At 46.1% G+C, this 27,300-nt stretch overlaps 2 protein-coding genes across 6 annotated transcripts in view; one reads left to right on the top strand and one right to left on the bottom strand.

The window, feature by feature from the left end:
- Window positions 1-11,341, top strand: part of ITPK1 (inositol-tetrakisphosphate 1-kinase) — a 139,456-nt gene extending 128,115 nt beyond the window's left edge. For all 5 annotated transcript variants that reach the window (XM_072930357.1, XM_072930356.1, XM_072930354.1 and 2 more), the window contains exon 11: window positions 4,919-11,341. In XM_072930357.1, coding sequence (XP_072786458.1) covers window positions 4,919-5,241 — 323 coding nt within the window. In that variant the 3' untranslated portion in view covers window positions 5,242-11,341. The remainder of the gene's footprint in view (window positions 1-4,918) is intronic.
- A 2,367-nt stretch (window positions 11,342-13,708) lies between these two features.
- CHGA (chromogranin A) lies at window positions 13,709-27,090 on the bottom strand. Its single transcript, XM_002200145.7, has 8 exons — window positions 26,871-27,090; window positions 26,328-26,374; window positions 22,549-22,642; window positions 22,062-22,130; window positions 19,836-19,934; window positions 17,713-18,213; window positions 16,791-17,263; window positions 13,709-14,227 (listed from the first exon to the last, which is right to left on the bottom strand). Exons 1-8 carry the CDS (start codon window positions 26,914-26,916, stop codon window positions 14,144-14,146), a joined length of 1,413 nt encoding a protein of 470 aa, XP_002200181.5. The 5' UTR covers window positions 26,917-27,090; the 3' UTR covers window positions 13,709-14,143.
- Between the last annotated feature and the right edge of the window lie 210 nt (window positions 27,091-27,300).

Genomic DNA, 27,300 nt, shown 5'->3' with positions numbered 1-27,300 from the left:
AGAGCAGAAATGTAGAAATGGATACATTTGTCTTCCACCTTTTTTAATGCAACATATATCTTGGAAACAACTAAACATGCTTCTTGATCATCAGAATTGTTAAAAGGAGTTGTAAGTGTGAATAAGGGTGAGGCAGTAATGGTCTATCACTCATGCTAAATTCAGTAGTCTAACCCAGGAAAAGAACACATCATCCCATTTAATGCTGTTTTGCAGAGTGCTTTTCTCTCTAAGAATCTCCTCTCATTATCTGAATGGGGGTGTTTGTTTCCAGAGACTTACACAGGCTGTTGTGTAGTTTCTTTAACCTGTCATTGAAAACTAAATTTTCAATATGGCTATGGTGTCTTTATATCTAGAGGTCTTGTCCTGAGCTCCCAATCTCTTTCAGATCAGGTCCTCATTCCTACTGCCCTGTAGTGCCTTGCCTGTCTCTCTCCACAGTGACTGGCTTCCTCTTAAAACTCAGTTCTGCTATTCTCAGGTCACTTCCCAGCATGGTTCTACTACATGGTGTTATGCAATTTGCAGACTATGAAAACAATCTTCTGCCCAGGGCAGTGAAACAACCTAAATTAGTTGTTAGATGGAACCATATCAGTTTTATTAATAGGTTTATATTTCAGACTGTGGGTCTTGAAGTCAGTGATAGAGGACATTCTTCTGCAATCCTGTATCCTGCATTTTGGTTTGGTGCTTCATGTTTTCAGTTTTGGGTGTTTTTTTCCAAGTATTATTTTGGATTTAGTACTTTTCACAGACTGAAATTCTCCTTTTCTTGAAATATTGAAAAGTCCACATTGGGGAACAGCAATGTGGCAAACATATATTTAGACAGGACCAATGTCTTCTTGTTGTCATTTAAGTTTGCAGAAATGCTTTGCTGTATTTCTACCCAAAGGCAGTAGTTTTCAATATTCAGTCCAAGTCCTGCATGTCAGCCTGCACAGTAATTGGTCTTTGAGGGGACTTTGTATTAATAGTGTTTTAGTCCTTGCAGGAGGCTTGAGAGCACAGGGAAGTTTCTTATGCACTGATCTGTTGTGTGAGTTGTGTCTCACACAGCTATTTTTTTGTTGGTGAGCATGTGGATTGTGTGATGGTAACTACTGACTTTAGCACTGTGGGATAGGCTGAAGACTAGCTGGAGAAAAACTAGAGGATAGCAGCAGGGCCCAGACATACAGAAGAGAAGGCAGGGGAGAGAAAAAAATGGCTTCAAATTTATAAAAAGGTAGCAGAACTGAGATGAGTTCTGTTCTCAAGGTCTGCTGAGGTCAGAGAAGAAGCAATGGGGTAAAATGCAACAGAAGCAAAGTTACATCTCAGCACAGAATACCCTGTTGCTCAAAAGCATGTTCAGCAGAGGTAACTGCATTTCCCTACAAGAGCCATTAAAGGCTGAAGAGTTAAAATTACTGACTTCATTGATGGAGCCAGCACCTTGCTAGTGAGAAGTTCAAACTCAGCCCACCTCAAAAGAGTCACCAGTGGGCTGCATCAGCCCACTGTTCCTGGCTCAGTGCAATCCCAGGAGCTGCCCTCCCTTGCTCTTCTTCCTCAAATCATCACAGTCTTCAAGAGTTGCAGTAGAGCCATACTGGAGCCTGCCCTCTTGGGCACTATCTTTGCACCACTGCTCTGAAAAGGGGAGGGGAAGAGATGTTATTTAAAGAGTATGCACAGCCTCTTTCATGGAACTCAAGCCATGTCTTGGGGCCAAGCCTGACCAAAGCCTTATCCAGATGTTTGCTGCTTTTCTTGTGTGCTGTCTTCCACGTTTACTGGGCTTGAAGTTTGTTTGAACCTGCCACTCCATGTATGTCATCTGAGATGGGTTTAATGACAGAATTGAGAGCAGGTGTACCTGTAGGAGGATGTTGTCTGTTATCTGCTCCATTAGTACAGCAACTCTTTAAAAAGATTTTAAAGATAAATGTCTGAAAGGCCTATTGTGTGTTTTGTTATGTGGGAAACTACTGGTACTATATTTAGCAGTGTTTATCAGCTGAGATATTGAACCGTAGGCACAGTCACATAGTGGGAGTTATGTTTGTCTGACCTAAGTGAGAGAAAAGGTTCCACGTAACCTTCTGTCCTGTGGTTGTGGCTGAGCTCACCCAGCCCCAGCAGCTGCAGGCTGTCACCATGCAGGTGAACTGCTGGCTCTGGGGAATCTGCATGGGAGCCTCAAATCTGAACGTGTATTTTGTGAGTGTAAAAACATTGCTGTAAATGCAGGATATGGGCTGTTCATTTCTCTCTGACCAAGGGAACATGCAGAAAAGCCAAGTGTGCCAGATCAGGGAGAATCTCTGAAAAATCAGGCAGGTAGCATTGTAATGCTAGCTTAAAAATGGTCATAGCCATTTCTTGCCTCCACCAAAGCTTGCAGAGGTGGGCACTTGTTTTCAGATGCATTGCAGGGTAGACATCTTTCCTATCCATGCTCAGCCAGAGGACTCTGAGACTGTTCTCAGTATAGCAAAATTCACACGTCTTGTAGACAGGCATTTCCAAAATTGTTTCAAGTGGGCAGATTGCACCTGCTGGAGCACGATTCATGCAAGTTATGTTTTAGGCATGCAAAAGTTACATCCTCCCACTGATTCCCTGTGTAACATGAATCCCAAATTCACTGCCAGTAGTTTCTGAAGGTGGAATTTAACCTGCACTTCTTGATTTTGTTATCATTGCAGCACAGTGGTGTCCCACAAGTGACTAGTTTGAGAAGCCTACAGGAGCCCTAAGTGAACCAAGTGAGGCAATACCCACAGTTCACAGCCTTTCCAGATGTCCTGTGAACCAAGAGTTCGCAGCTAATTCTCTTCCTGCCTTACTTCTATTTCCTTTTTACAAGTTTGTGAAGTTTCTTCTGAGTGACCCGGCAGAATTACTTGAGCATTTCCACCCAGTGTGCAGAGGGCTGGCGCAGACAGAGCCTGCCTGTTACATACAGCTTCTTTTCACTAACATCTGCTGATTTCAGGACAGAATAACTGGCCATCTTATTCCTATTAAATATTTAAATCAACTTATTTGTGAGTTTGCCAGGTGCCCTCCTACGAGGCTAGTTTGTTTTCAATGAGCAGACAAAGAACACTCTGGGGTACTATGGATCTCCTTGCTGAATATTAAAGCTGTTACTATGGAGATGGCTTATTCCTGGGGTGTTTGAAGCACTCTGAGTAGATTTGAAGGCTAATCCCATGGCTTTTACATAAGCAAGAAAGCGTAACAAGCACTTCTGTCCAAGGGGTGGAGATCCTGTTCTGACTCCCATGGCCAGCCCTAGGAGTCCTAGTTGACCCCTGCTGACCAGTGGATTATCATGTGGGGCACTGGGAAACTTGGTGTTTTGAAATGCGAGATTTGTTTGGTGAATCCCTTCAGGGGCCTCTGAGAATGGAGAACTGTGAGCTGTTGTCTCACATTGCTGATGTTTTGTGTGACCTGTTAAGTATGTAGGAGAACTGGAACCAAGCACAATAAAATCCAAAGGAATGTAGCAGCCTAAATAAGAGTTAATTGGTTGACATATGGTTTATAAATACACCATAAAATCCCCACATTTATTATAGGTGAAATTATAGTCTTACTTCATGTTTTCTGGAAAGTTGAGTTTTTTATTGTCTAAGGAAGTTGGCCTTTACAGGAAAATGGAAATTAAAATTGAATTTGTTATGGATCTGAGGAACTCTTCTGCCCAGTGATAACACCACTAAAAATGTTTTAAAGTATGCATTTACTTTGTGGTCTCTGGTTCTGCTGATGTGCTGCTGTGTGAATGTGTGTTATTCACATAGGTCTTTTAAACTTACTTATTGCTTCAGACTCCTGTATTAATACCAGGTAACTTACAGAATATGTTTATAGACATTTCAAAACAATCAGCCTATCCTATTAAACAACACTGAATGTCATATATTACCTCTAAACACTAAGGCAAACTGACAACAATTTTAGGTAATGCAGTAGCAGTTAATGCAGTAGCAGTTAAGATCCATTTCAGGACATTGTATGCATATGTTGCATGTTTGGTTCAATTTTAAAATGAAATTTAATGATAAAACTGTGCCTGTAGCACAGTGTTTAGAATAGACCCAGAAGCTCTGTACACCTGCTACCCTTTGTGTCACCAAAACTGTCACGTCTGCTGGTATTTAAGCAACTGTTTTAACCAGGAAACTTGTTATTAAACTGCATTGTAAATTGTCTGGAATCACTTAATAGAACATGCAGAAAGGTGGTTTCAGTACCAAAATAAATGGCTGATGTTTCTATCAAATACTGTATCATTGATACACATTTCCTGTCCCTTGGGTGTTTTTTCAGACACAGTTGCAAACATGTTTAAAGTGTCAAGTTAGGTTAGGTTAGACGAGCATCACTTCTTGCTCAGTGGGAAGCTGCTTTTTCTGTAGAGTATAAAGCCAGCCCTGCTGTCCTCTGAGGTTTCCCTAACTGAGGGTATTGCTGGGCAAATTCTGGAGAGGGTCCAGGCCTCCAACAAAGCTCTGCACTAGAGCTACTTGGCATAGAAAACCTGGAAATGTTATGGAAAATATCAACATCATACCAGAGAATTTGTAACTTAGGGAAAAATCTGGAAATGGCAACAAATGATAGAATATTCCTAAAATTATATATGTGTATATATACTTGGGAGCAAATCTGAAAGGCAATTGTTTTTTTCATTGGAAAAATACTTTTATTGCAAGAATCTCTGATCCTGTTTATGCTAATCTTCTTCTGCTGTCACTTACAATGATGTAATGTAGTTTTTTATCAGCTTTTTTATGATCAGTAGAGTGCAAGGATACTTCAAGAAACAAACTGTTAAAAGAAGCCTTTCAAAGAACCTAAGGAAATTGCTTAAATTGCCTTTTTTTCTCTCCTTCATTTTTTCTCTTTTCAGGTTATGAGGGTGTTTCTGAATTTTTCACAGATCTGCTGAACCACATAGCTGCTGTCCTGCAGGGTCAGGTACCTGAGGTGACCCAGCTAAACCACAGCAAGCTCCTGGCAGAGCAGAGTGGTGGGATCATGGACGAGCGGATATGCTGTGCTAGCACAGGCTGTCTCAGCGTCATGGGAAAAGACTCCTCCTGGATTGTGGAGAGCGAGAGCAGCAGCTCAGTAAAACTGCAACACCAGAGACTAGGCTGCAACTCAGCAGTGTCCCCCAGCTTCCAGCAGCACTGCGTCGCTACGTTGGCAACAAAAGCTTCTTCTCAATAACTCGCCAATGCCATGGACTGAGAAAAAGCCCCAGGGATACAAATTGTGGTCCCAGAACCAGATCAGGCTTTAACAATACAATTGACAAAAATATGGGAAAAAACCCCCAACATAAAACACAACACAAAAAAGTAAAATAAAAGAACTTTCCATTTGATTTAATCAAATTTGCTGATGAAACGGACTGAAAGGGGAAGAGCAAGAAAGTGATCCAAATCCATTTCATCAGATTCCAATTGCAAATCTGTAGTGAGTTTACACACGTGTTTTAACACTAGTCCTTTCATTGTGGGAGGGTTGCTCTTTCATTTCTATTGTTCTTTGTAATCACTGGTGACCAGCATTTTAAAATCTGACCTCATGGTATCAAGAAGATAATAATGTTGAAATGCAGTGTCTGAATGTAACAGTGCTAGAGATTTTTGCCTACAAAACTCCCCGTTCCTCTTTTTTCCAGGTAGGCCTTTGCATAAGAAAGCTAGGACAACTTCAATATCACTAAACCAAATCTCTTGAAACGCTGACATGTCATGATGTTGGCATGTAGCTTGCTGTGAAGCCACTGCACTTTGAGTAGGAGAGAGCAGCCTGCTTATTCAGGGCACAGAACCAAGGTGACCACCCCTGTTCCAGCTCTGCAGTTCTCCCCGCTGGGCTCATGGCTTCACTCAGATTGGCTTCTAACTTGCAAACAGCAACACGTTTCACCCAGAGAGGGTGCCACTATTTAGGTTGAGTCATTTAGTAGATTAAATAACATACTTTCTTTCAATTGTCTGTTAGTGCTGAAATCTTAGAAGAGCTAATGTAAGCAGCTTGTCTCTTTGCAGGGAGTTTAATTCTCCCTCCATTGCACTTGTGAGGACTCTGGGACAGCTCTGGGAAAAGGCTGGCAGAGCTGTGCTTTTTCCTTGGAGCAGCACACCTGATCTGTGTATCTTGAGAAGTAACACGGTCACTGCCTTCATGTTGTTGTGCATTTTTTTCTGTAAAATATAAACAAAATTGTGTACCTTCATATGAGGTAGAAATACAGGACAGCTCTAGCTTGGAGACCCCATTACTTTGTTGCAAGCTGCCAGGCGAGACCATATGGTAATTTACAACAGCGCTGTATACTATTTGTAAATTATAGCACAGCCAATTTGTATCTCTTGAGATATCTTCTGGTATGGCAGCATCTTCTGCTGTTGAGAATTCCTGCAACTTTTGCTAGTTCTGAACACTATATTGGAAATATCCAAGTGCTAAGAACAGAAACACTATTTTGGTAGAAGTGGCCTTCTCTTCCCCTTATTAGCCCTAAAATACATTTTAGAAGGGTGGTGTTAAGAAAATTTCCTTAGTTAAGCTCCTAGCTTGTAAATATAGGAATTTCTGTCTTTTCTATAGCACATGTTCATAAAGCATCTGTCACTGCAGCATTTAATACCAGCTTGGTTAGTATCATGTGTTAGATGGCTACTCAGAAAGAAAGGGTTTAGAACTTAAAGCCCAGGTAGATCGTGGAGAGAGGATTAAACTGTGTAAAAGATGTCACCACCCTACCTGATGGTACCAGTCCTAGAGGGGAAAAAGTTTTGAAGAGTCATTTTCCAAAATGCCATTCTTGGGAATTTCCTGTAGCCAGGATTGAATTTTTCAGAATGATTTACACAAAAGAAGATGATTCCACCTCTAGAGGGATTACTAACTTGAAAATATTTCTATGAAGAACCTTCTGAGTACAGTATCAGTCAGATCCCAGGGTGCACATAAGCACAGCCAACTTCCTCAAGTGTTGCAGATCAGTTCTGAGCTGGGCACACTTCACAACCTTTGTATGCTTTGAGGCTGCTGGATCCCATGTTGTCTGCAGCTTGCAGGTCTCGGATGGCTGTGGTGTGAGTGAGTGAGATGTACATAGGTAAGGGTTTATAAAGGTATTCGTGGTAGACCAAACCTTTCATAAAGCCATGACTAAAATAAAATTTACATCTACAGTTTGGGGTTTGTTTTTGTTTGTTTAAAATAAAAAGTGTTTTTATGTTACATGTGTAACAAAAGATGCCCTCAGGAAGGAACTTGCCAGTGCATATTTTTGTATGGTACTTTCTTGTAACCGGCTGGTGGAGTGTTTGTAGACTTGCCTATTGCTCCCTTTGTTACAATGGCTTGGGCTTTTTTTTGGATTTTTGGGTTTTGTTTCTTTATCGGGTGGTGGGGATGAAGCAATGATGTTAGAACTGGGTTACTAACTCAAGACCTTTCAAACTAAGTATGTTTACATGAATCTGAGTGTTGGATCCAATGGAAATGTCTGTATGCTGTTTCCTAGTTAGAACATCAAATAAGAATTTTATTTTCCTGGCTGCCTTCTGAATTTTGGTTGGCCTATTTTGCACTGCTTTTTTTCTCCAAAATAAACTACTGAAATATAATAGTGCATTTTAAACTTGTTTACAAATGATTGTTAGAAGTTTATTTTGTAATTCTCTGAATGCTTGCAGAAATACTATATTTAAATATTACTCCAGACCTTGGCAGTAACTAGAAAACAAGTTTAGGTCATTGGTGTGATCAGTGACATTTTTCCCATAGTCTGTAATTTATTTTTTATTTATCGAATGTATCGGTATCACTTTAATTTGCCAGGTGCAGTTATGCAGGTACCTGTTGTGATGTGGCATTACAATAGAGTTTTGACATAAATTACCATGCATTTGCTGTACTTCTATATTTCCTTGCAGAAATTAAGGTAATGGCTCATGTAGTAGAATGTTGCTAAATCACAGGGGCAAATTGGGAGACCAATTTGTAAAAGCCAAAACTGTAAATTACTGAGTATCCAGACATACAATTATGTTCTTGCAAAACTTTTGAGCATGAGTATGTTATTAAGCTTGTGCTAAAGTGCTTTTCTGAATTGCTGCCTCATTTGGTAGGTTCAGGATAGTTTTGATTTAAGATAAGCTTCACAGTAAGTTTGTTAATATTCTGTAGTCTTGTCTTTCTTTGTAAAGTAGAGGAGTGTAGTAATATTAGATCATACCAGAATGCCCTTGCTCTTAAAATTGCAGACAATCTGAGGAGATTTTCCATAATGTTGGTTTGAATTCTTTTTATTGTGGGTTAGAAAAAGGTTCTCCTGTGTTTTCAGAGGCATAGCTGTTACTGCTGTGCTGATGAGAGAAATTGTATTTAAATTACATGGTCACCAGTTAGCTTTTTAGGGATTTATTACTGTTCTGCTTCACTGTTTGAAATCCACAAGAACACCATTAGCTTGACTGGAATTTCTCCAGGTTTTGTGTCAGCATGGTGGAAATGAGACTCTGGTTTCCACTGTAACTACATAATTAGCTTCAACAGGTGAAGGTCTTTCCCTGTTGGAGAGTACTTGAGTGGTATTACTGCTGCCTGTGATGTAAAGTCACCCTCTTCCCCCTCTGCCTGACTTGGCCACTTGTGCTTGACTATGTGGCCTGTGCCAGAATATCCTGATCATTATGTAAAAGCCAACTGCAGAAAAGCAACCAAACCATCAGCATCAGTGCTAGCACATGTGGTTTGTGTAATGCAGAACCACTGGGCCAGTGATGTTTTGCCTTTGGTTGAAGTGTTTGGGTGTACAACCTTTGTGCTGAGGAGCTGATCAACTGGGCTGGTCGGTAGGTAGGATAAATCCATTATTAAAGACTGTTGTCATGTTAAAGCTGTTTAAAGCTCTCCATCGTCAATGTGGGAGTGTGTCTGCAGCAGGTTGCACAGACAGTTTAATTTGTTCTCACTGTAGATGATTACAAGCTAAGAACCCAACCAAGAGGCATCAGGAGATAATGAGAATTGCTCAAGATAAAGCCTCAAGTTTTCTAGATGAGCTGTGAGCAGTATCCAGCCAGGGAACAACCAGGTGGAGTAGTGGCTAGATAGTAGAGGCAGAATATAGTCTAAAGGCAACAGAATAAATGGGGCCAGAGGTGTTGCCTGGCAAAAAAAGAAAAGCAAAACAGGAAAAATACTCCTGTTGTTTTCATCCAGTTAAAAAATACAGACTTCTAAGTTCTTAGACTAACACTGATTTGCTCAAGTCTTTGCATCGCAGCAGTGACAAGTGATTCAGGCTTTTCCACAGAAGCTTGTAGCCTTGCCTTCCACAGCTGTGCAGAAAATCTTGGATTTTGGTTTTTTTAGTGAACAGAGTCTGAGTTTGTAGCAGTCTCCCCATGCACACATCTGTGAGAGTTCACTTGCATTACCCTGCTAATTTTTTCCTCCCTCTCTCCTTTTTAGTAAGAGATGTATTGATTTCTGTATTCAGTATACAATTACTTTATGGTGTGTGTTTTGTAACTAGGAATATGTGAAAATGCTTTGTGTAGAGTAAAATATTTCCTTTAATATAATCTCCTCTTGCTTTCATAGAAAAATGGACATGCCATTGCAGATCACATTGCTGATTTTATTTGTAATATTGCTTTAATATCTATTTCAGAGGAATGTAACCTCCAGAAAAGTACTTTCCACATCTTTACTACCTTTCCTTTCATTGTTCACCCTATGGATCCAGGCCATCAACATTTGAGCTTTCGGCTGGATAGGTTTCATGGATTCTGTCACATTTACATGGCCACAAAAGTTACTTGAGATGGTTGAAGTTTGGGAGCATCCAGACATAAATGGAGATGTTGAAGTGATTCCTCAGCAACACAAGCACTTGTAGCATTTGTAGCACACAAAAGAAATTGGTTTTGCTCTTGTGTGTGCAGGTGGCTCTTGGGGTCTGGTCCACCCTGCTTCTGAAGCAGCTTTCCTGTGGAAATAACAAAATCCATTGAGAGAAAAACATCCATTATCTGTGAGGCAGAAGGAGAGTAGGGCTTGGGAATAAAATCCTGGCCTGTGGACATCATTATATGAGTTGTCCAGAATTTCACTCTGTGGTTTTTAATAGCAATCTGGGGTGATGTTGTCTTCCTCTCCATGATTCTTATCCTGAATCCACTGGGGCTGATGATAGCAGATGTCTGTGGCCCACACAAACTCACTTGCAGATGACCTTACCCAGCATGTCATGAGTTTGCAGAGGGCTCCTGATGTGTTGGGAAGTTTTTGTTGATGGCCAGGAAATCTCTTGAAACTCCAAAAATGGCTGAAACAGCAAATGGAGTTCATGAAAATCAGGTCTTCCTCTCCAACATTTTTAAAGAAACCTACATTTTATTTCCTCCTTCATTCTTTACACAGTAGTTTTAGATATAAATTATTTTAACTTTTTTTTTTTGTGAGAAAAGTCATATATACATATATAAAGTTATTAAGTGTTGAGAATATGTTGAGTATAAAATAGTGACTTCTTTGTTTCAGATGTTAGCAGCCCCTAAAAATGAGTTGTTTATCCTCTTGTAAAGTCAGTGCTGTAAAAAAATATTAAAAAATAAAAGATGTGTTAGGTGTATCTTTTATTATTTATTTCTGATTCAGTATTTGATACAGCTTGTGTATGCCCTTGTGACAACCACATACTAAAAACACTGTTGTTCTTAAAATGGAGTAACAATAAATCCTTGGGATCCCAACAGCTGTGAGAGAATTGGCCCTCTGGGTGTGAGTAGTGTTGGATATTGTCCTTCAGTCTCCAGCATTGCTCTCCACCCAAGCACGGCTGAATGTCGGGGACCATTGTGTGCGTGTGCTCAGTTTCGCAAGTTCATTCAAATCCAGCTGTACAGTGTTAACAAGTGTGTCTTGTGATTTGCTTCAGCCTGGTTCACTATGACTTCTGAAACATAATTCCCATTTTGTACTAAATTTGTATAGAATTATATCAACCCTTAAAAGATCATGGCTTACTGTAAAATCCAAAGTACTTGCTATTTGGCATCTTCAATTGCATGACTGATCGGATTAGACAATGGAGATGGTGCTTTCATCTAACAGCATTCATTTCAATGGTAATATATTAATTTTCTTTTTGTTTGCCAAGCATCTGTTTTGGACAATTGTTTTGGTTTCAACAGTAAAGCAATATGCAGTAGGTATTGTGGCATTATCCTGTAATTGTTTTGAAGAGAGGATTGTCCCTTTCCAACACATAATGAAAATAAATGCCTTATAACAAGCGCTAGTTTGCTTCTCCTTTCTGAGCGGCTGGGGCAGCGAGGTGAGCAGCTCATTGGGGAGGCCTGTTTTCATGGGAATTCAATGTTCACATCCTTTCCGAGTGCAGTTGTTTTGCAGCCCCACACTCAGGCCTTGAACGCCATCTTTCCATCTGAAAAAAGTCCTTGGGTCCCAAATATTTGTGATTACTTGAATATCCAATTAAGACAGTATTTATAGTTGCTCCATCAAGTAACAATATTTTTCCTCGTGTTGATTTTGCATCATATATGGACAATTTCTGTCTACTGCTGCCATCCGTTGTGAAAAAACTTGTCTAACTCCTTTGGATGTGGTTGCATTTCTGTGGGGGTTGTTTGGTTTCTTGGGTTTGGGGTTGTTTTTTTTGTTTGGTGGGGATTTTTTGTTTGCTTTGGTAGAGGTGTGGTGCGGGGCTGAGGGTTTCTGTGAACTTATTGTGACATGTGAGCCTGAGTTTGCAAGGAGTTGTTTGCGTGCTGCTACTGGCAAACACTGTCACAAAAATGGAGAAACTAAATCATAGAATATGTCAAGTTGGAGGGTACCCATCAGGATCATCAAGTGCACCCCCTGGCCCTGCACAAGACACCCCAAGAATCACTCCATGTGCCTGAGAGTATTGTCCAAATGCTTCTTGAACTGTGTCAGGCTTGGTGCTGACCACTTCCCTGGGGTGGGAAATAAATATGAATACAATCTATTTACAATATTCAATATTCAGATTAAAAATACCTACAGTATTCAAATTAAAATTTAGGAGAAGATGAATATGTAAAATGTGATTTCTCCAGCTGGAGTAACTCCCTAATTGTTTCTGTGCAACACCTTTGGTTTCACTTTGGTTCCTCCATGTTTCCCTCATGTTAAAAAGAGTGGGATCTCAGGATAGAGTTGAAAGACTCGCAACTTGCTCCAGTGCACTTTCCCCAGCCAGGCTCTTGCCTGGATTGTGCCCTGTGCCAGAGCAGTTTTTGGGCCATGCCTTGGCCTAAACACCTCCTCTTGCCATTGAGGGCTGGGGGTGAGGGCAGTGCCCACTCAGCAGCTCCTACTCCTCCCTGGGAAGCTCATCCCATAGGTGAAGTAAGCTCTGGTACCACGCACCTCCTGTGCCAGGGAACTCCACACCCCTCTGGGATCATGCACCCCCCCTGTAATGCATTCCTAAGGCCAGCAGTACTGAGGGGTTTTGCACAATAAAGAAATAAGCTGAGTTCAAAGCCTGGCAGCCATTCCCTGCGTATGTCAGCTGTTCCGTGGGCTGCAGGTGATGGGAGAGAACTGAGCTTCAGACAGGGGAGTCTGGAATACAGCCCTGGCAGTTGGGTGGATCTCTTCTGCCAGTGCGCATAGAACATCTAAAATATTATCAGTGCTTAGAGATTTTGGGGCCAGTTTCCCTAACCCAAGCATCCTTTGGTCCTCCAGCTGCCCTGTGGTCTGAAGCCCAAGGGATGGAAAGGTTCTGCCAGCAAGCAGAGTGGCAGCTGGTCACCATGGCTCCTGTGAGCCAAGGGACAGGAGTGGCATCTCCTCGGGATGGCCCTTCACCTCTGGGGAGCACAGACCGGTAGTTCTCCTCCTGACTGGCCTATTTGTTATTTCTCTTCCTTCTAATCTGCTCATGTGCTGTCCACATGGCTTGACTTGGTCAAGTACTGTGCAGTGTTTAAACTTTTAACTGTGTTCTCTCTGTGTTCACTGGTGAGCCTCAGATGCGACCCAAGTCTCCCTGAAGCACCCAGGACACCCAGTGCCGGGGGCTGGGCAGCGTGGCACCAGCAGTCCGTGGGTGGGCAGGGAGAGCCCCACGGTGCTTGGGAGCACAGGGAAGCGCCCTTGGTGCCGGCTCCGGAGGGCAGCGGCGCTGGAGCCCGGGTGAGGAGGGAAGAACCATCACGGTGTGCCCGTGCTGAGGGGAGCCCGGGTGAGGAGGGAAGAACCATCACGGTGTGCCCGTGCTGAGGGGAGCCCCGGTAAGGAGGGAAGAACCATCACGGTGTGCCCGTGCTGAGGGGAGCCCGGGTAAGGAGGGAAGAACCATCACGGTGTGCCCGTGCTGAGAGGAGCCCGGGTGAGGAGGGCAGCACCATCACGGTGTGCCCGTGCTGAGGGGAGCCCGGGTAAGGAGGGATGCGCCATCACGGTATGCCCGTGCTGAGGGGAGCCCCGGTAAGGAGGGCAGCGCCATCACGGTATGCCCGTGCTGAGGGGAGCCCGGGTAAGAAGGGCAGCACCATCACGGTGTGCCCGTGCTGAGGGGAGCCCTCCATTCCCCCTCTCTGCCGGACCGTCCAGGCCCTACAGCATGCTGACCACTGACACTGAAGCTGCCAAAACAAAGGAAGGAACCCACCGCAGTTTTATTTTTCCTTAGATAAATTTTTTATATAGAATATATTACAGTCAGAGTTCTCAGCTTTTAATCAAAAGATAACAAGTTATTGCAGTTTAACCCAGTGAAACTACCGGTGAAAGAACTTTCTAGAAAGCTGTCCTGTCTTTTAAAAAAAAAGAGAGAGAAAACCCCACCCAGACAGAAAATACACATGGAGGCTGCACTTGGCGCCCTGCCGTGTGGAGGGGGGAGCATGAGGTGAGGTAGCGGCGATGGGCACAACACTATGGCGAGGGGGGCAGGCCTGGGCTAGCGGGTCGGTTCTAGGCACGGTGCTTCTGCTCGGCTGAACTGCGCTTAGATCGGGAAATGAACGCGCTGGGAGGGAGGAGGGACGGGGAGGGCGCGGCGCTGCTTCCGCCGGCACGGCGGCGCCGGGCCTCAGCCCCGCCTCAGCTCGTGCAGCTTGTGGGCGACGCGCTCCAGCTCCGCCTCGATGGCAGCCAGGCTCTCCAGCTCCTGGTCCTGCAACAGAATCCCAGCACTGTCAGTGCCCACAGGTGGCAGCCCTCGTCCCCCAGAGCTACAGAGAGCCTTGCCTGGGGTCCGAGCACAGCCGTGTCCTGCCTCATCTCTTCAGCCTGCATTTGTCTCTCTCTCTCTCTGGATAGACCAGTCTGCACAACGCTGGTTACTTCTGCCCTAATGTTTAATTACTGCTGCTAACGTAGTGATGCAGCTGGCATCCTTCCCCCGTGCCCTGCCATGCAGGGCAGCCCCCAGCGGGGCTGTGTCTCAGAGCAGGGGTTGTAGGGACGTGGCTGCTGGGGAGCCAGGGCAGGCTCTGCCAGGCAGCACTGGGGCCAGCACTGAGGCAGCGCCATCAAACCAGGGTGGGCACCGCTGCCTGTCTCCTTCGGAAGTGCAGCATGTGCCCTGCCCATACAGCAGACATCAGTGTCCCCTCTCCCCAACCTGCCCTGGGTCTTTGCTTGCACCTCCACTAGCAGAAGATACTTTTCCTGGGGAACTAGTGGCTGAGGAAGACATCAGTTCAAAGGCTCAAGCTTCCCATCACTTGGTCTTTCTATACCGGCTCTTGTGTATCTGTGCTGTCACCTATAGCTGCTTTATTTAGTGCAGGTACTCATGCCTGACTGCATGGCTTTGCCTGAGCTCAGGTCATATCCAGCTGGCCCTGCCTTGCTGCCAGCCCCAGCCCTGCTTGTCCCTCACAGCTGTGGTCACCTGGGCTCTCTACAGACCATGCACTCAGTATAGCAGCAGCAGGCTCTATGTGAGCAAACTTGGTGCTGTACACTTTCCCATTGGCAGAGCTGAGGTGACAGCCCCTCTCCTGTGTGGAGGGAGCAAAGCCTCACTGTTGCCTTCAGCAGCAGCAAACCACAGGTTGACACTGAGCCACTGCACTGCATGTGGCTGGTGTGAGGAAAGTAAAGAATGCATGAAAAAAAGGGAGTTGTTTTCTCTTCCTGAACTATTTTCCTGAACAGGGGAAAAAAGTCATCCGGCCCCTCCAATGAGCCCTTGGCTCAGCCCCTGGGAAAGCTCTGGCTTTCCAGGGTGCCAGCAGCTCAGGGTGCCTTCAAGCACCCAGGGTGCCCCAGCAGCTGTTCCATTTTCTTTGAAGTGGGTCTAGGAGCAGTTGGCTGGGCTCACCTTGCTGGAGAACTTGGGCTGCAACTGGAGCTCCCAGAAAGGGAGAAAGATGAAATTCTCTACAGCACCCAGAGGGAGCTTGGTTAGACCCAAACCATTGCCTGTGTGCTCTGGCTTGCATCTGCCTGGTCCCACATGCTGAGCCCTGGAAAGTGCAGGGGACAGCCCTCTCAGCCCATATCTGTACCCATGCTGGCCTCACTGGCCAAGCCACGCAGTCCCATGGCCCAAAAATGAAGAGGCACAGGACAGCAGCCAGAGCTTGTGCCTTCCCTCACTGCTGAGTGCCTGGCCTTCCTCATTGACTCCCAGAGGCCCTGATCTAGTTTAAAAAGCCAACCAAACAAAGTCTTGTTGCAGCTGTAAACACAGCAGTTTTGCAGCCTCAGCAATCTCTTTTCCAATCCCCATTTGGAGACTGAGTCTGCTGCCTTGCAGACCAGGTGCACCCCACAGCCACTCGCAGGGGCAGGTGGGGAGCAGCCTCCCTGGGGGAGAGAGGCAGATGGGACAGCCCACCCCACCACACCCAGCTTCGAGCTGAGATGTTTGGCTTTGCTTTGAACCAATGCAACTGGAAATGCTCTCATGGGAGGGGGGGGATGCTGATGGGCAATTTTTGACCAATGGTTTGGCACGTAACTGAGGCAAGAGGGGTGTTTTGGAGGCAAGAGAGCCAACTGGCTTTACTCACCCACTGCTCCAGCCTGTTCCCAGGCACCTGATCATGGCTTGTCCCAGGCTCACAAAGCCCAAGCCAAGCCTCACTGCCCAGTTCCCTGTATTATCTCAAATCAGCTGTGCCTGGAGCTGGGCTTCAGCACAAAGGTGAACCCACCAGCAGTTCCTGGCTGCTGGGGATGTGCTGAGCTATTACCTAGCATCACTCAAGGTATCAAGGAAGGAGGTCTCTGACACTGGAAACCTGGCTCAGATGTATTTCTGTATCTGTCCACCATTTCCACTCCAATACCTCAGATTTCTCACCACAGCTACACCCCTCATTTACCTCTTTAGGAGGTCTGACATTACTCACTCCATCCCTGAGACAGGGAAAGCATTCCTTTTGACTTGGAAGGGCTTTGGGACACAAGGACTACCCCTAGGCTCCAGGTATAGCTCTGGTCACTATGTCTGGCCAGTGCAGAAGTCCTGTCACTGGAGACATGACTCTGGAGGGCAGGGAATGCTTTTGCACTACTCAGTTACAAAAACAAGGACAAATCCAAAGGCACAGCCAGGTGCAAACTTCAATAATACCTAAGGCTGAATGACTGGAAGTTCACTAATCATCAACCTAATGCCTCAGAGGACCACTGCTGGCTAGGTTAATGCCAGTGTACCATCCACATCTCCAAGTGTACTTTGGATAACTGGGTGGGGTTTATTCTTAAGCCTATGAACAAACCTCTGTTCTTCTGTTAGCACTGCCTTCCTCATCCTTCTTTTCTTCAGGCATGGGAGCAAGGGGCAAGCCTCCTTCACCGCTGTCTTCCTTTGAGTGATGCTTCCATGACCTTCTCACATCTTCCTCTGGACTACTGAAGGCATACTTGCGGGACCTAAATGTCTTTTTCATGGACCTGTCTGGGTCTTCCTCACTATCATTTTCCTCCCTGCGCTTCTTTGATGTCAGCTGCTTGGCCAGCTCATCCATTTTGTTCCACCTCTTAGTGTCTTCCCACTCCCTGGAGGACTCCTCCTCCATCTCATCACTTTTGGCATCCTTAGGATGAAAGGTGTCCTCTTCTTCCTGCATCTCCTCATCCTCCTGGCGATGCCTTCCTCCTCTCAGTGCCCGGGGCTCCTCTTCCTCCTCCTCTTCCTCATCCTCTTCAGAGCTCCGCACATCTTTTCCAAATCCCAGCTCATCATCGTTATCTGAAAGAACATTAAACAGAGCAGTGAACACAACTGTTAACCTGTTTAAGGTCTACATTTGAACTGAGCCTTCAGTGGTGACGCCATATTTCTTGACTTAGGCCTGCTTTCCCAATATTCTGGAAATACCCACTCTAACGTTGCCATGTCAGTAATGAGGCTTGAAGGCAGCAGTCAAAACCCCTGTAGGAAGCTTAGGGAAGATGAATGAGTTGTCCCCAGGATCTATGAGCACTGAGCAGCGAGGCAGCTGCAGGGCCTGTGTTACCTGCTGTGCATGGGCCTGTGTGTCAGATGTTTGTGGTGGGTCTGGGTGGCTGCTGGTCAGTGTGCTTCTGTAAACCCAGTAATCACCTGCCTCAGCTTTTTGGCTTTGAAGCCTCTCACCCTTCTGTCTCAGTGACCTCAGCTCACCCCAGGAAGGCATCAGTGCAGTCTGGGATACATACTGTCACCTCCCTGCATCTCCTCAGCCTCCTCGTCCTCCTCAGCCAAATCGAGTGACCTCTCTGCTTCAGTAGGGTCCTCCTCTGCAGCTTCATCTCCATCATCCTCCCGCTCCACACGCTCCCCTGCTACCTCCTTGCTGTGCTCCTGACCCTGCCTGGATGGCTCTTCTCCCTCATCCTCAAGCTCCAGGCTGTTCCTAGAGCCTCTGGGCTCCTCCTCTTCATCCCCTTGCTGCTGCTGCTCATCCTCACTGAAATTTTTGCCAATGTGGTTGTGCAAAACTTCGCTTCGATGGGTATCCTCTGTATCCCTGACGTCATTGCTCTCAGCTTCCTCCCGATCCTCTTTCTCAACAGGGTTGGTATCCCATGGCCGGGGTTCCCTCTCCTCCAGGCTTTTTCCCTCCTCTCTTGAGTCTTCATTTTGCTGGGGCTTCTGTGCTGCCAGCTCAGCCAGGGACCCTGTGGGCTGATCCTCTTCAGGGTGCTCCCCTGCAGCATCTACAGAGGGAAAAACAAGATGAAACACCTCTGATGAGAGCTCGTTTCACAACCAGCAAAGGCCAAACATTTAAGTAGGGAACTTCAGCCCCACTCAGCAATCTGCTTAGCTAGCCCATGGATCCTTTTGCACGTCACTTCAGCATATGTTTGCATTCAAGCAAGGCAGCGTTCTCTCTGGTGCCTGTGCTCCTGGAGAGACTTGCAAGGCTGAAGTTAAACATATGCTGAAGTGTTTTGCTGCAGCACAGTCCTTGTCACCATCTCTTGAGATGCCAGCCACGAACTCACCCTGCATGAAACCAGACTGCATGTAAAATTAAATTATTTAGGAGTGTAATACAGCACTTGCACAGCTCTCCCTGCTCTGAGTGCTGCACTCATATCACATCCTTATTTCTCCCACCAGGCTGAAGAGGCAGCCAGCCCTGTTCACAGGGTGCTGGAGGGAGGAGGGGTGTCTGCTTCTGCAAAGGAACTACTCAGCAGGAGCTTAATGTGGGCTGAGTATTTGCTCTTGCTCAAGGGAGACTGGCCTCTTTTAACACTATTAGCCAGAGAAAACACTTTGCAAAAGAAAATTTGGAAGTTTAAAAGCCTGAGAGATATGGAAAGGTAAGCGCAGCCCCAAGGAGGGCTGAGGAGTGTGCCAGAATGAAGGGGTGCAGGGAGCCGGTCACACAAGTCTGGTGGCTACCTGTGACACTGTGCTGGTGTCACTAGACTGTCAGTGGGCCTGGCTGGCCCATGTGCCACAATTAATCTTCGCTTCATCTTCCTTCACACTGTCGGAACAAGAGTTTCGGGTGTGTCTTGGCAGTAGAGAGGTGCAGTGCCAACATCCTACCTGCTGGATTTTGGCGGGGCTGGCTGCAGCGGCAGCAGCCCCTGGGGGGTGTCACTCCTCATTGCTCTGTCTGTCTGTGATACCAGTCTAGTTTTGGACTAGAGTCACAGCAGTGCCGTGCTGCATGTGCTGCATGTGCCCCAGAGCTGCTTGAGACCCTCTTTGGGCACCCAGCTGCTGCTGGACAAGAAGTCACGTCACCCCACATTTGCATTGTATCTTCCTGACTAGGAAAAGGGAAGGGGCCAACCCCTCCTTTCTGCTAAACTGCCTGTCAGTAGTAAGGCCAGAGAAACACTGACAAGGGGAAATCCCAGTTGAAGGTGACCTTTCCAAGATACAGGTGTTTTATGTGGATGTATGCACTGTGTGTATTTCAATTTTCCCTTCAGAGACTCATTACTTAATATCTTGGATACCTGGAAACAAGGGTGACAGGCAAAAATCCAGATCACCCTTGCCTGTATCACTGACTCTTTCAGTGTGGGATTCCCCTGGCTGTGACTTATTTTAAGTGTTGTAAGTTAGTGAAAGTGTCAGCAGCAGGGTGGAAAAGTCAGTATCACTTTAGTAACTTGACCATCAGCAGTTACTATAGCTCAGAGACTATGTGTTTGAGCTGGTAAATAAGAACAAAGCAAACACCAGGTTGCTTGTGTGTATCAGCAGCAGCAGCAAAGAAAAGAGAAGCAGGTGGACATATCAAGGCTGTTTGGAAGAAGAACCTTGTTTACAGCCTGACCTGGATTTCCCGGGGGTGGAGGCTGACACTGACCTCTCTGCTTGTTCTTGTTGTTCTGACTTTCAAGGACTTCAGAAAGTTCATCTTCAAAGCCGCTATTTTTCTTCTGCTGCTGAGTTCTCTCATTGGCACCTGTGTCAAGGAACAAAAGGTAGGGAAAGGCAACAGTCCCTTCTGTGTTTCAGAAAGTAGAGGTAGGAAAATAGTTCTGTGCCCCTTATGTTTGCTACAGTGGAAAAGTCTACCTGGCAGCTGGGAGGAGTGAGACTGGAGGGTATGTGAATCAACTGCAGTAACAAAACCACAATCAAAACCATCATCTGCAGGAAAGAAAATGGTCTCTAGATAGAGACACAGGATTGTCAGTCAAACGAATATTGGTGGAAATCTAGGGAATAAGAGGTGCTGAACGGCAGCACACTGAAGGCAACAAAAGACTTCATCACCAGAGTACTGAAAGATAAAAAATGCCTTCTGCCAGATTCTGCCTATGCACCTCTGTTGAGGTGAGCACTGAGAGCTTCTGTATCCTCCAGCCTGGTTGTGGAGGCCCCTCTCCCCTGCTTGCTGGGAGAAAGAAGCAGCATTCATTCCCACTGCAGAGGTAGTCTGGGGCCTTCTGGGATTATGGAGCCTGCTAGAAAAATACAACACCCTGGAGAAAGGTGTCTGAAGGCAGCATGAGCTAGAGGTTAGGCTGCAGCTGTCCTGGCAACCAGCAGTGAGACCTGCAAGCCAAACAAGCCCTGTCTAACCCAGCTCATGCCCTGCTTCTGTGCCTTAATGCAAGAGCAGGAGCCAGTGCTGCCAGCCCAGTCCTCTCTAGCCCAGAACTGAATGGTGTGGGCTCTCCAGCCTGAGCAGAACCAGCTGCACCAGCACAGAGGACACCAAGATAACACCTTTGCTTTTCCCTTGGTCTACAAGGCTGTTCTACTCCCAGTCTCTGTGATCTGTAGATTGGATTGCATGTTACCCTGGGACTAAATGGTGTGATGGGCTCAGGCTGAGGAAAGAGTGGAGTAAGGTGCACCTCCATGTAACAAATCCCTTCTCCTGGACTCCATGCTGAGTGGCAGCCTGCCTGATATTTTAGTGCTCCTCCTCAAATCCCTGGTGTGCCTGGGCAGCCATATCCCAGCATACTGAAGAGACCATGTCTTCTCTCTTCTGGATCACCAGAGCATCAGTGGAGTCCATCTGAGGTCACTGAGCATCTGGCCTCTCCACCATTTGGGTAGTGACTAAAATATGGCTTTGGGAGCTGTATAAGACTCTTTCCCAACTCTGACTTCCTGACTTTTCTCCGTCCCTTCTCCCTCTTGCCTCTGTGGGGCTTCCTTAATCTGAAAGCATTCTGGTGGCACTGCCTTCCAGCCATCTCTGGCAGACTTGCCACACAGGAGCAGGGCACAGGAATGCCCTAGTCATTGTTTCTCTGGTGATGCCCAGCTGCCCCCTGGTTACCCCAGGCAGAAGGAGTAGGGAAGGCCAGGAGGTGCTCTCCCTGCAGCCTGGGGAGAGCCCTGTTGCAGCCTCACCTGGACAGAGGGATCTGGACTAGCTCCGAAGTAGCCTTGCCTGGGATTTGCATGTTGGCTTTGGGCACCTGAAAATGTCCCTTTTTTCTCCAACACCCCTTGGCACAGCTCCATGGTGCTGCTGCTGCTCCCACATTGACTAATGCAATTGACCTGCACCTCTCCAAACCAAAGGAACTTGCATTTGACTTAAGGAAGCCATCAAAAAATACCCATTAGCTCAAGAATATTTCCACTAGGGTCTTTAGGTTCAAGTCTTACTCACTGTTCAGTGGGACTTCCCTGCTGCCACACATGGGTTTAGTGCTAGACTCCAGCTGCACAGACAGTGGAGGTTTTCTTGCCTTTCATTCTAGTTTGGGAGCTGGTGATTGTTGAATTAAATTACAGTGTTTCCTTTCAGAGTTCTCCCACCTTAAAACGTCTTGAGACTACATCACCACCAAGTTACATTGATAACTATTGAAAGTATCAGATACATACTGGAGTTATTATAAACAAAATTCCTGTGCCCACTGACACAATCTCTGCTGAAAATCTTGAAATTACATTTCCTAGGGCATATTAGTATAATTATTATAGTCAAATTAGTATAAAATAAAAAAAAAAAAAACAAACACAAAACCAACCAAACAGTAAAACTCTATAAGGGACTACAACAGAAGAAAATAATCTTCCCTATAGTTACATTCCCAAAAAAATAAACTTGGCACTGTACCTTGTGCAGCAATTTCCTGAAGTTCCTTCAATAAGTTTTGGTGGCGAAGGATAGAAATAATTCGCTCATCTGCAACAGGGGAGACTTAGTACAGAAAGTAGCCAAAGCAAACCTCCCCCCAACCCCAGGAAATTAAATAGAACCCCAAATGCCACTCCTTCTTCATTTTCTCTTTTATTTCCCTTGGCCTGATTTGCTCTCACATCTCTTAACTGTGTGATTAAGACAACAGGAAGGGCCTATGAAAACCAGGCAGTTTGATGTCACCTAGCGCCCCTGTGGCACAGTGCCAGCACGAGGCATGGCCTGCGACAAGCAGTGCCTCCATCCCTGCTCCTGAGGCCCTGTACAGCCCAGTGGAAGAGGAAGGTGAACGTGTCAGGGACCCTTTAACAGGGGTCCAGAGGCCAGGGCTCAGTTTTTCAGGGCAGGACCAGCCCCTACATGCCAGATTTGCTTTTGCTGATACCCAAGTCTGCGGCAGTACCTCCTCTGAGAGTTTCTAGGCATTCCTCACTGATCGGCAGGGGGTTTGGCTTAGATAAAGTATCAGAGATGACCTCTACAATGCACTTCATCACCTAGAAAGAGACAAAAATACAAGTTAAAGAACTGTTTTTTTGGTTTTTTATTCCTACTTGTTACCAAGGCTAAAGTAGAGCAGATGATGCCACAGATCTTGCTTTTCTGGTCAAGCTCAAACTGAATGTTCAGTTCTTGTTTGCTCTTACACAGGAACAGAAGGTACCTCCTGCAACTGAGAAGTGAGGAAATTACATGTGACAATGGAAAGAGCCTCTTCCACATGACACCCAATTTAGCTGAGGATTGCATGGCTTCAGACCATACCAGAGTCTGAGCACATCTGGAGGGTAAAGGATATCTAAATATATACACAGAAAATCCAAAATCTTCCTCTTTTAAGTCAATATATTTCAACCTCTAGCTCATAAAAGGACTCAATGGGAGGCTGTAGAGAGCAAAAAATGGTCATAGCTGTTCCATAGATGACCTTGAAATCTTAAAAGCTCTTCAAACCCTTGGAAAGACATCATAGTTCACTTGAAGCCAGGCATGGAAGGTGAGGTTAGGCAAATTACTTTCAAACACAGGTGAGAAATACTGCTCTCAGGCCCTAGAAAGGACAAGACACTCTGGAGAAGTGTTTGACCTTGTGTTTTGAGTGTTCAAGCCATCTATTATAGACTGGAAGAGCTCTACATGATGGCAGGTCATCTGAAAGCAAAGAAGTTCTGACATAGCTTCTCAGACAGGAGCTCTGGGCCCACCCTTTCCAGCAGCCCGTTTTGTTGGTGTAAAACCAAGAGCATTATTTATGTTATTTGTCACCTGCACTGAGATTGCAGGCATCCTTGCTATGCCAAGACACAGTGCTGGGAGCCCTACTGTGTGGTCACATAGACCCAAATGGTCACACAGGACAGAAACATTCACTACAGTCTGGTACTGATTAGTAGTGTAGGAATCAGGCTGCTTAGTTCAAAAGGGTGATTTTTTTATAATGCAATCTAGGAAGAATGCAGGGCTCATAATTGCCTGTGGGGGAAAAAAAAAAAAAGAGAGGCTATATTGAAAAAAATAATACAAGTTAAGCCTTGGAGGCAAACAATTCACTCACTGAACCTCTTTCTCCTGATGATTTCAGCAGGCAGCCCTGAGAGCCCTGACTTCCCTCACAATGTACCATTCTCAGGAGAGCAGAGCGCTGTGACTGAAGTAGAAATTAAACACAAGTCAGCAGTCCCCAGTCATCCACAATGCTGTTCATTCAAGCAGTTGGATATATTCACTGGACAGCTGGAATGGGCAAATGCTCACCCTGTATAAGGAGAGAAATTTGCTTTTGCAGATCATAGCCATAAAATGTTGAACTCTATGCCTTACACAGTTTGAGGGAATTGCATAATGGATTAAAAATGCTACAGAAAGATTAAAAAAAAAAAAAAATCAGCAGGGGAATTTCCCTGGTACTATTCTCCTATATCACAAGCAGTCCATTAATACTGATTTTAGATGACTTTGAGTCACTCTGTCTTTAAATAGAAAAAAAAACAGATTCTGGTATTCTTCTCTCATGTTTCCCAACCTCTGGACCTGCTTGCAGCAGTATTTGATGCAGCTTCAGAAGTAAAGACTCTCTCAGCTTGAGAATATTCTATTCAAGCTTTTTCAAGACTTCTAGGCTGATCTAAGGTCTTTGTCTGAGCACAAAGAGACACATCACTCACCACAGAATACATTCAGCTCTGTGGAGGAGCTTTGTAAGGTAATGAAATGAAGAGTGCAGTCATCCCAGAACACTCTCCTTGTCTTTTTGTTAGAGGAGGTCTTGCAGAGTGAGACTTCACAAGGTCATGAAACAACAGCCTGCATCAGGAAATGGAGGGGATCCTTTCCAAATGAATGTAATCAATCCAGTGCAGAAACTCAGACTGGAATTTTGCCATAGCTATCATTTAACCATGAGCATGTAACTATATCCTTAAGAGCAGCTCACAATGTCCCTACACAGAAATCTCCAAAGGGTTGTGCCCTTACAAGGACAGACTTCTCCATATTTGAGCTCAGCTATGCTCTTCTAAAATGTATGGTTGTAAGTGAGAAATAGTGTCTTTCAAGCACAAGAGTGGGCAATCACCAGAGACACTGTAAATGCTTTGCTCTTGGTGTAAGGAAAGTCTGACGAGCTGTCCAGGAAAGGCCTGCAGGTGCTGACTACCCATTACACAGCCCTGAGCCACCCACAAATGCTGGTAGCACAGAACATGGTGTGTAGGAAGAGCTGCAGTTCTTTTTGCTGTATTCATGTGATGATATCCCTGCCCTAATCTGTTCCATGAGACCACGAATTCCTTCCCTGAAATGCTGTGTCTCAGAGGATGGGGAAGCCCTAATGGCTTCTTCCAATTGCAGCAAATTCAAAAAAAAGCTGAATTTGCTCTCAGAGCCTGTGTCAGTGTAATACCCAGGGAAGGGAGGCAGTCTTGAGAAAGTCCTTTCTTGGTGGAAGCATTTCCATAGCATTGCACCAACTGCCACAAAGTGCCTTTTTTACACATAGAATATATTGGATAGACCTCACAAGGAAAATCATATGATTAATGGATTGTCCCATCAGATGCCCACTCTGGCATGGAAAGTTGAAGGGCTTAGTGGCTGTCCCACATCCCATTCCTCTGCAGCACACAGCCTGAGGAAGGCACCCAGTGTCTCACAGCTCATGGCTCAGTCCCAGCAAGGGCTAAGCAGGCTAAAAGTCTTAACAAAGCCACTTCTCTCCAGCCCAGGCACGTCTCACAGGACACAGGGAGGTGTTGCTCATGGCACACGTCCTGCAGGTAGCCTGCAATGGGGCCTGTGGCTGAGACTGCATCAGTATGCCCTCCCCTGCTGCTGCCTTGGGAAAAACATTATGTGGCTAGAAGGTTTCATAACACAAAACAGTTCAAGAAGTAAAAAGGAAATATGCTGGAGTTTCCTTTGTGGACATAAATTTCCAAAGAAATTTTAATTTGGGCAGCCAAGAGATCAGCTCATAGGAAAGATGGGGAAGTGGTGGGGGTGAGAGAGTAGTCTCTGACATAGGTAAACGCAGGCAACCCCCCTATCCAAGCATTTAGGAGCCAAAAGGCCGTTGGGAGTGCACGTTTGTGAAGCGCAGCTATAAATGTTGGAGGCTGTGACACAGATATGTGCACAAAAGCCTGTAAAGGAGGGCTGGAGAGGTCAGCCAAGTCCTGCAGTGCTCATAGCCATCCAGACAGGCTGAGCAGGAGCTGAGGATGGATTAGCAAGCTGAGAGTACCAGTTGCCTATTTTTCCAGAGCATGCATATTTAAGTAGCACACAAACTCAGATGTATACACCTCCAAACACAAACAGTTCCTGAATCACATCTCCCCCCACTCTCCCCTGAGTCACCTCCTGTTGGGAGCTTTGAAAAGCTGAAAGTAGGAGGACTAAGGAGAGTTTTACTCAGCCTCCATCTTCTCTCTAAACAGGTTTGCCTGATCTCTCTGTCACATCCTGACAGACTTCCTTGGCTGCCCAGAAGTGAATGCACAAAGGGTAAATTTTGTTAGGAAGGGAGCAGAGATGGATCCTGCTTGAGAGATATCATGCAAATTCCTGGCACTTCTTACGAGGTATTTCAGTGGAAGTGGCCCAAAACCAACCACCTGGGTGGAGGTGAAACATCACATCCTTTCTCTTCATTTGACCCTTCCACTACAGGCTCAGCCTTACCTTAGTGTCGCCTTTATTCATGTCATTTGTCACAGGAAGGGAGACGGCTGTAAGGTAAGGGGAGGGGGGGAAAAAAGGAGAACTTGTTATACATCTCATCTAGAACACAAGCAGAAAAACATTATTCTGCTTAAACGGGGATATTAATTAAATATTAAATTAATTAAAACGGGAGTGGAGAAGAGGAGCATCTCTCTCTGATGGAAGTGGCCCTTGTGTGCAGCTGCTGGATGTGTGCACTGTGCCGGGAAGGGAAGGGAAGGGAAGGGAAGGGAAGGGAAGGGAAGGGAAGGGAAGGGAAGGGAAGGGAAGGGAAGGGAAGGGAAGGGAAGGGAAGGGAAGGGAAGGGAAGGGAAGGGAAGGGAAGGGAAGGGAAGGGAAGGGAAGGGAAGGGAAGGGAAGGCGCTCGGCAGTGACCTTGCGGCGCCGCTGTCCGCGGTGCTGGAGGGCCGGGCCGTCGCTGCCCGCGGTGCTGGCGGCGGGGCCGGCGGGCGCAGCTGCCGCGGGCGCAGGGGGACACGGAGCCATCCCAGCCCCACTTACCCGGCACGGCCAGCAGCAGGACGGCGAGCAGTTCTGGCCGGCTCATGGTGCTGGCGGGATGGAGGCAGGGAGAAAGGGGCACAGGGCGAGACTGTCGTGGCGTGGGGGCTCCAGGCGAGGTGCCGAGGGGAGAGCAGCACGGAGCGTGTGTATCTACGCCAGTGCCCTGGCTGAAGATCCCAGATGGAGCACTGCAGCAACCGGCTCATTTATATATCTCAGCCCTCGGAAATGGCGTCAGGAGGAAGCCACCTCCTGCTCTGCCCCTCCCCGCTCACACAGGCTTCCCATCAGCCTCCATCGCTGGCCGGGTGTCGGAGGAGCCCCGAGCTCCCCGGCTGCCGTGCCAAGGGATCCGGCTGCTCCATCTGCCCGCACGCCGCGGGCGCAGCGAGGCTCGGAGGCGCGTTTGTTTGCAGGATGCCGCTGC

The sequence above is a fragment of the Taeniopygia guttata genome, chromosome 5 (assembly GCF_048771995.1).
Source record: "Taeniopygia guttata chromosome 5, bTaeGut7.mat, whole genome shotgun sequence".
NCBI lineage: Eukaryota > Metazoa > Chordata > Aves > Passeriformes > Estrildidae > Taeniopygia > Taeniopygia guttata.
This window is presented reverse-complemented; position numbering and strand designations above follow the sequence as displayed.

Coding starts and splice junctions, on each gene's coding strand:
- CHGA (XM_002200145.7), bottom strand. CDS start 26,916: ATGAGCCGGCCAGAACTGCTCGCCGTCCTGCTGCTGGCCGTGCCGG. Junction 22,643..26,327: donor TGAATAAAGGCGACACTAAG/GTAAGGCTGAGC, acceptor GTCTCTTTCTAG/GTGATGAAGTGCATTGTAGA. Junction 14,228..16,790: donor GTGCTAACAGAAGAACAGAG/GTTTGTTCATAG, acceptor ATTCTGTTGCAG/GACCAGGAGCTGGAGAGCCT.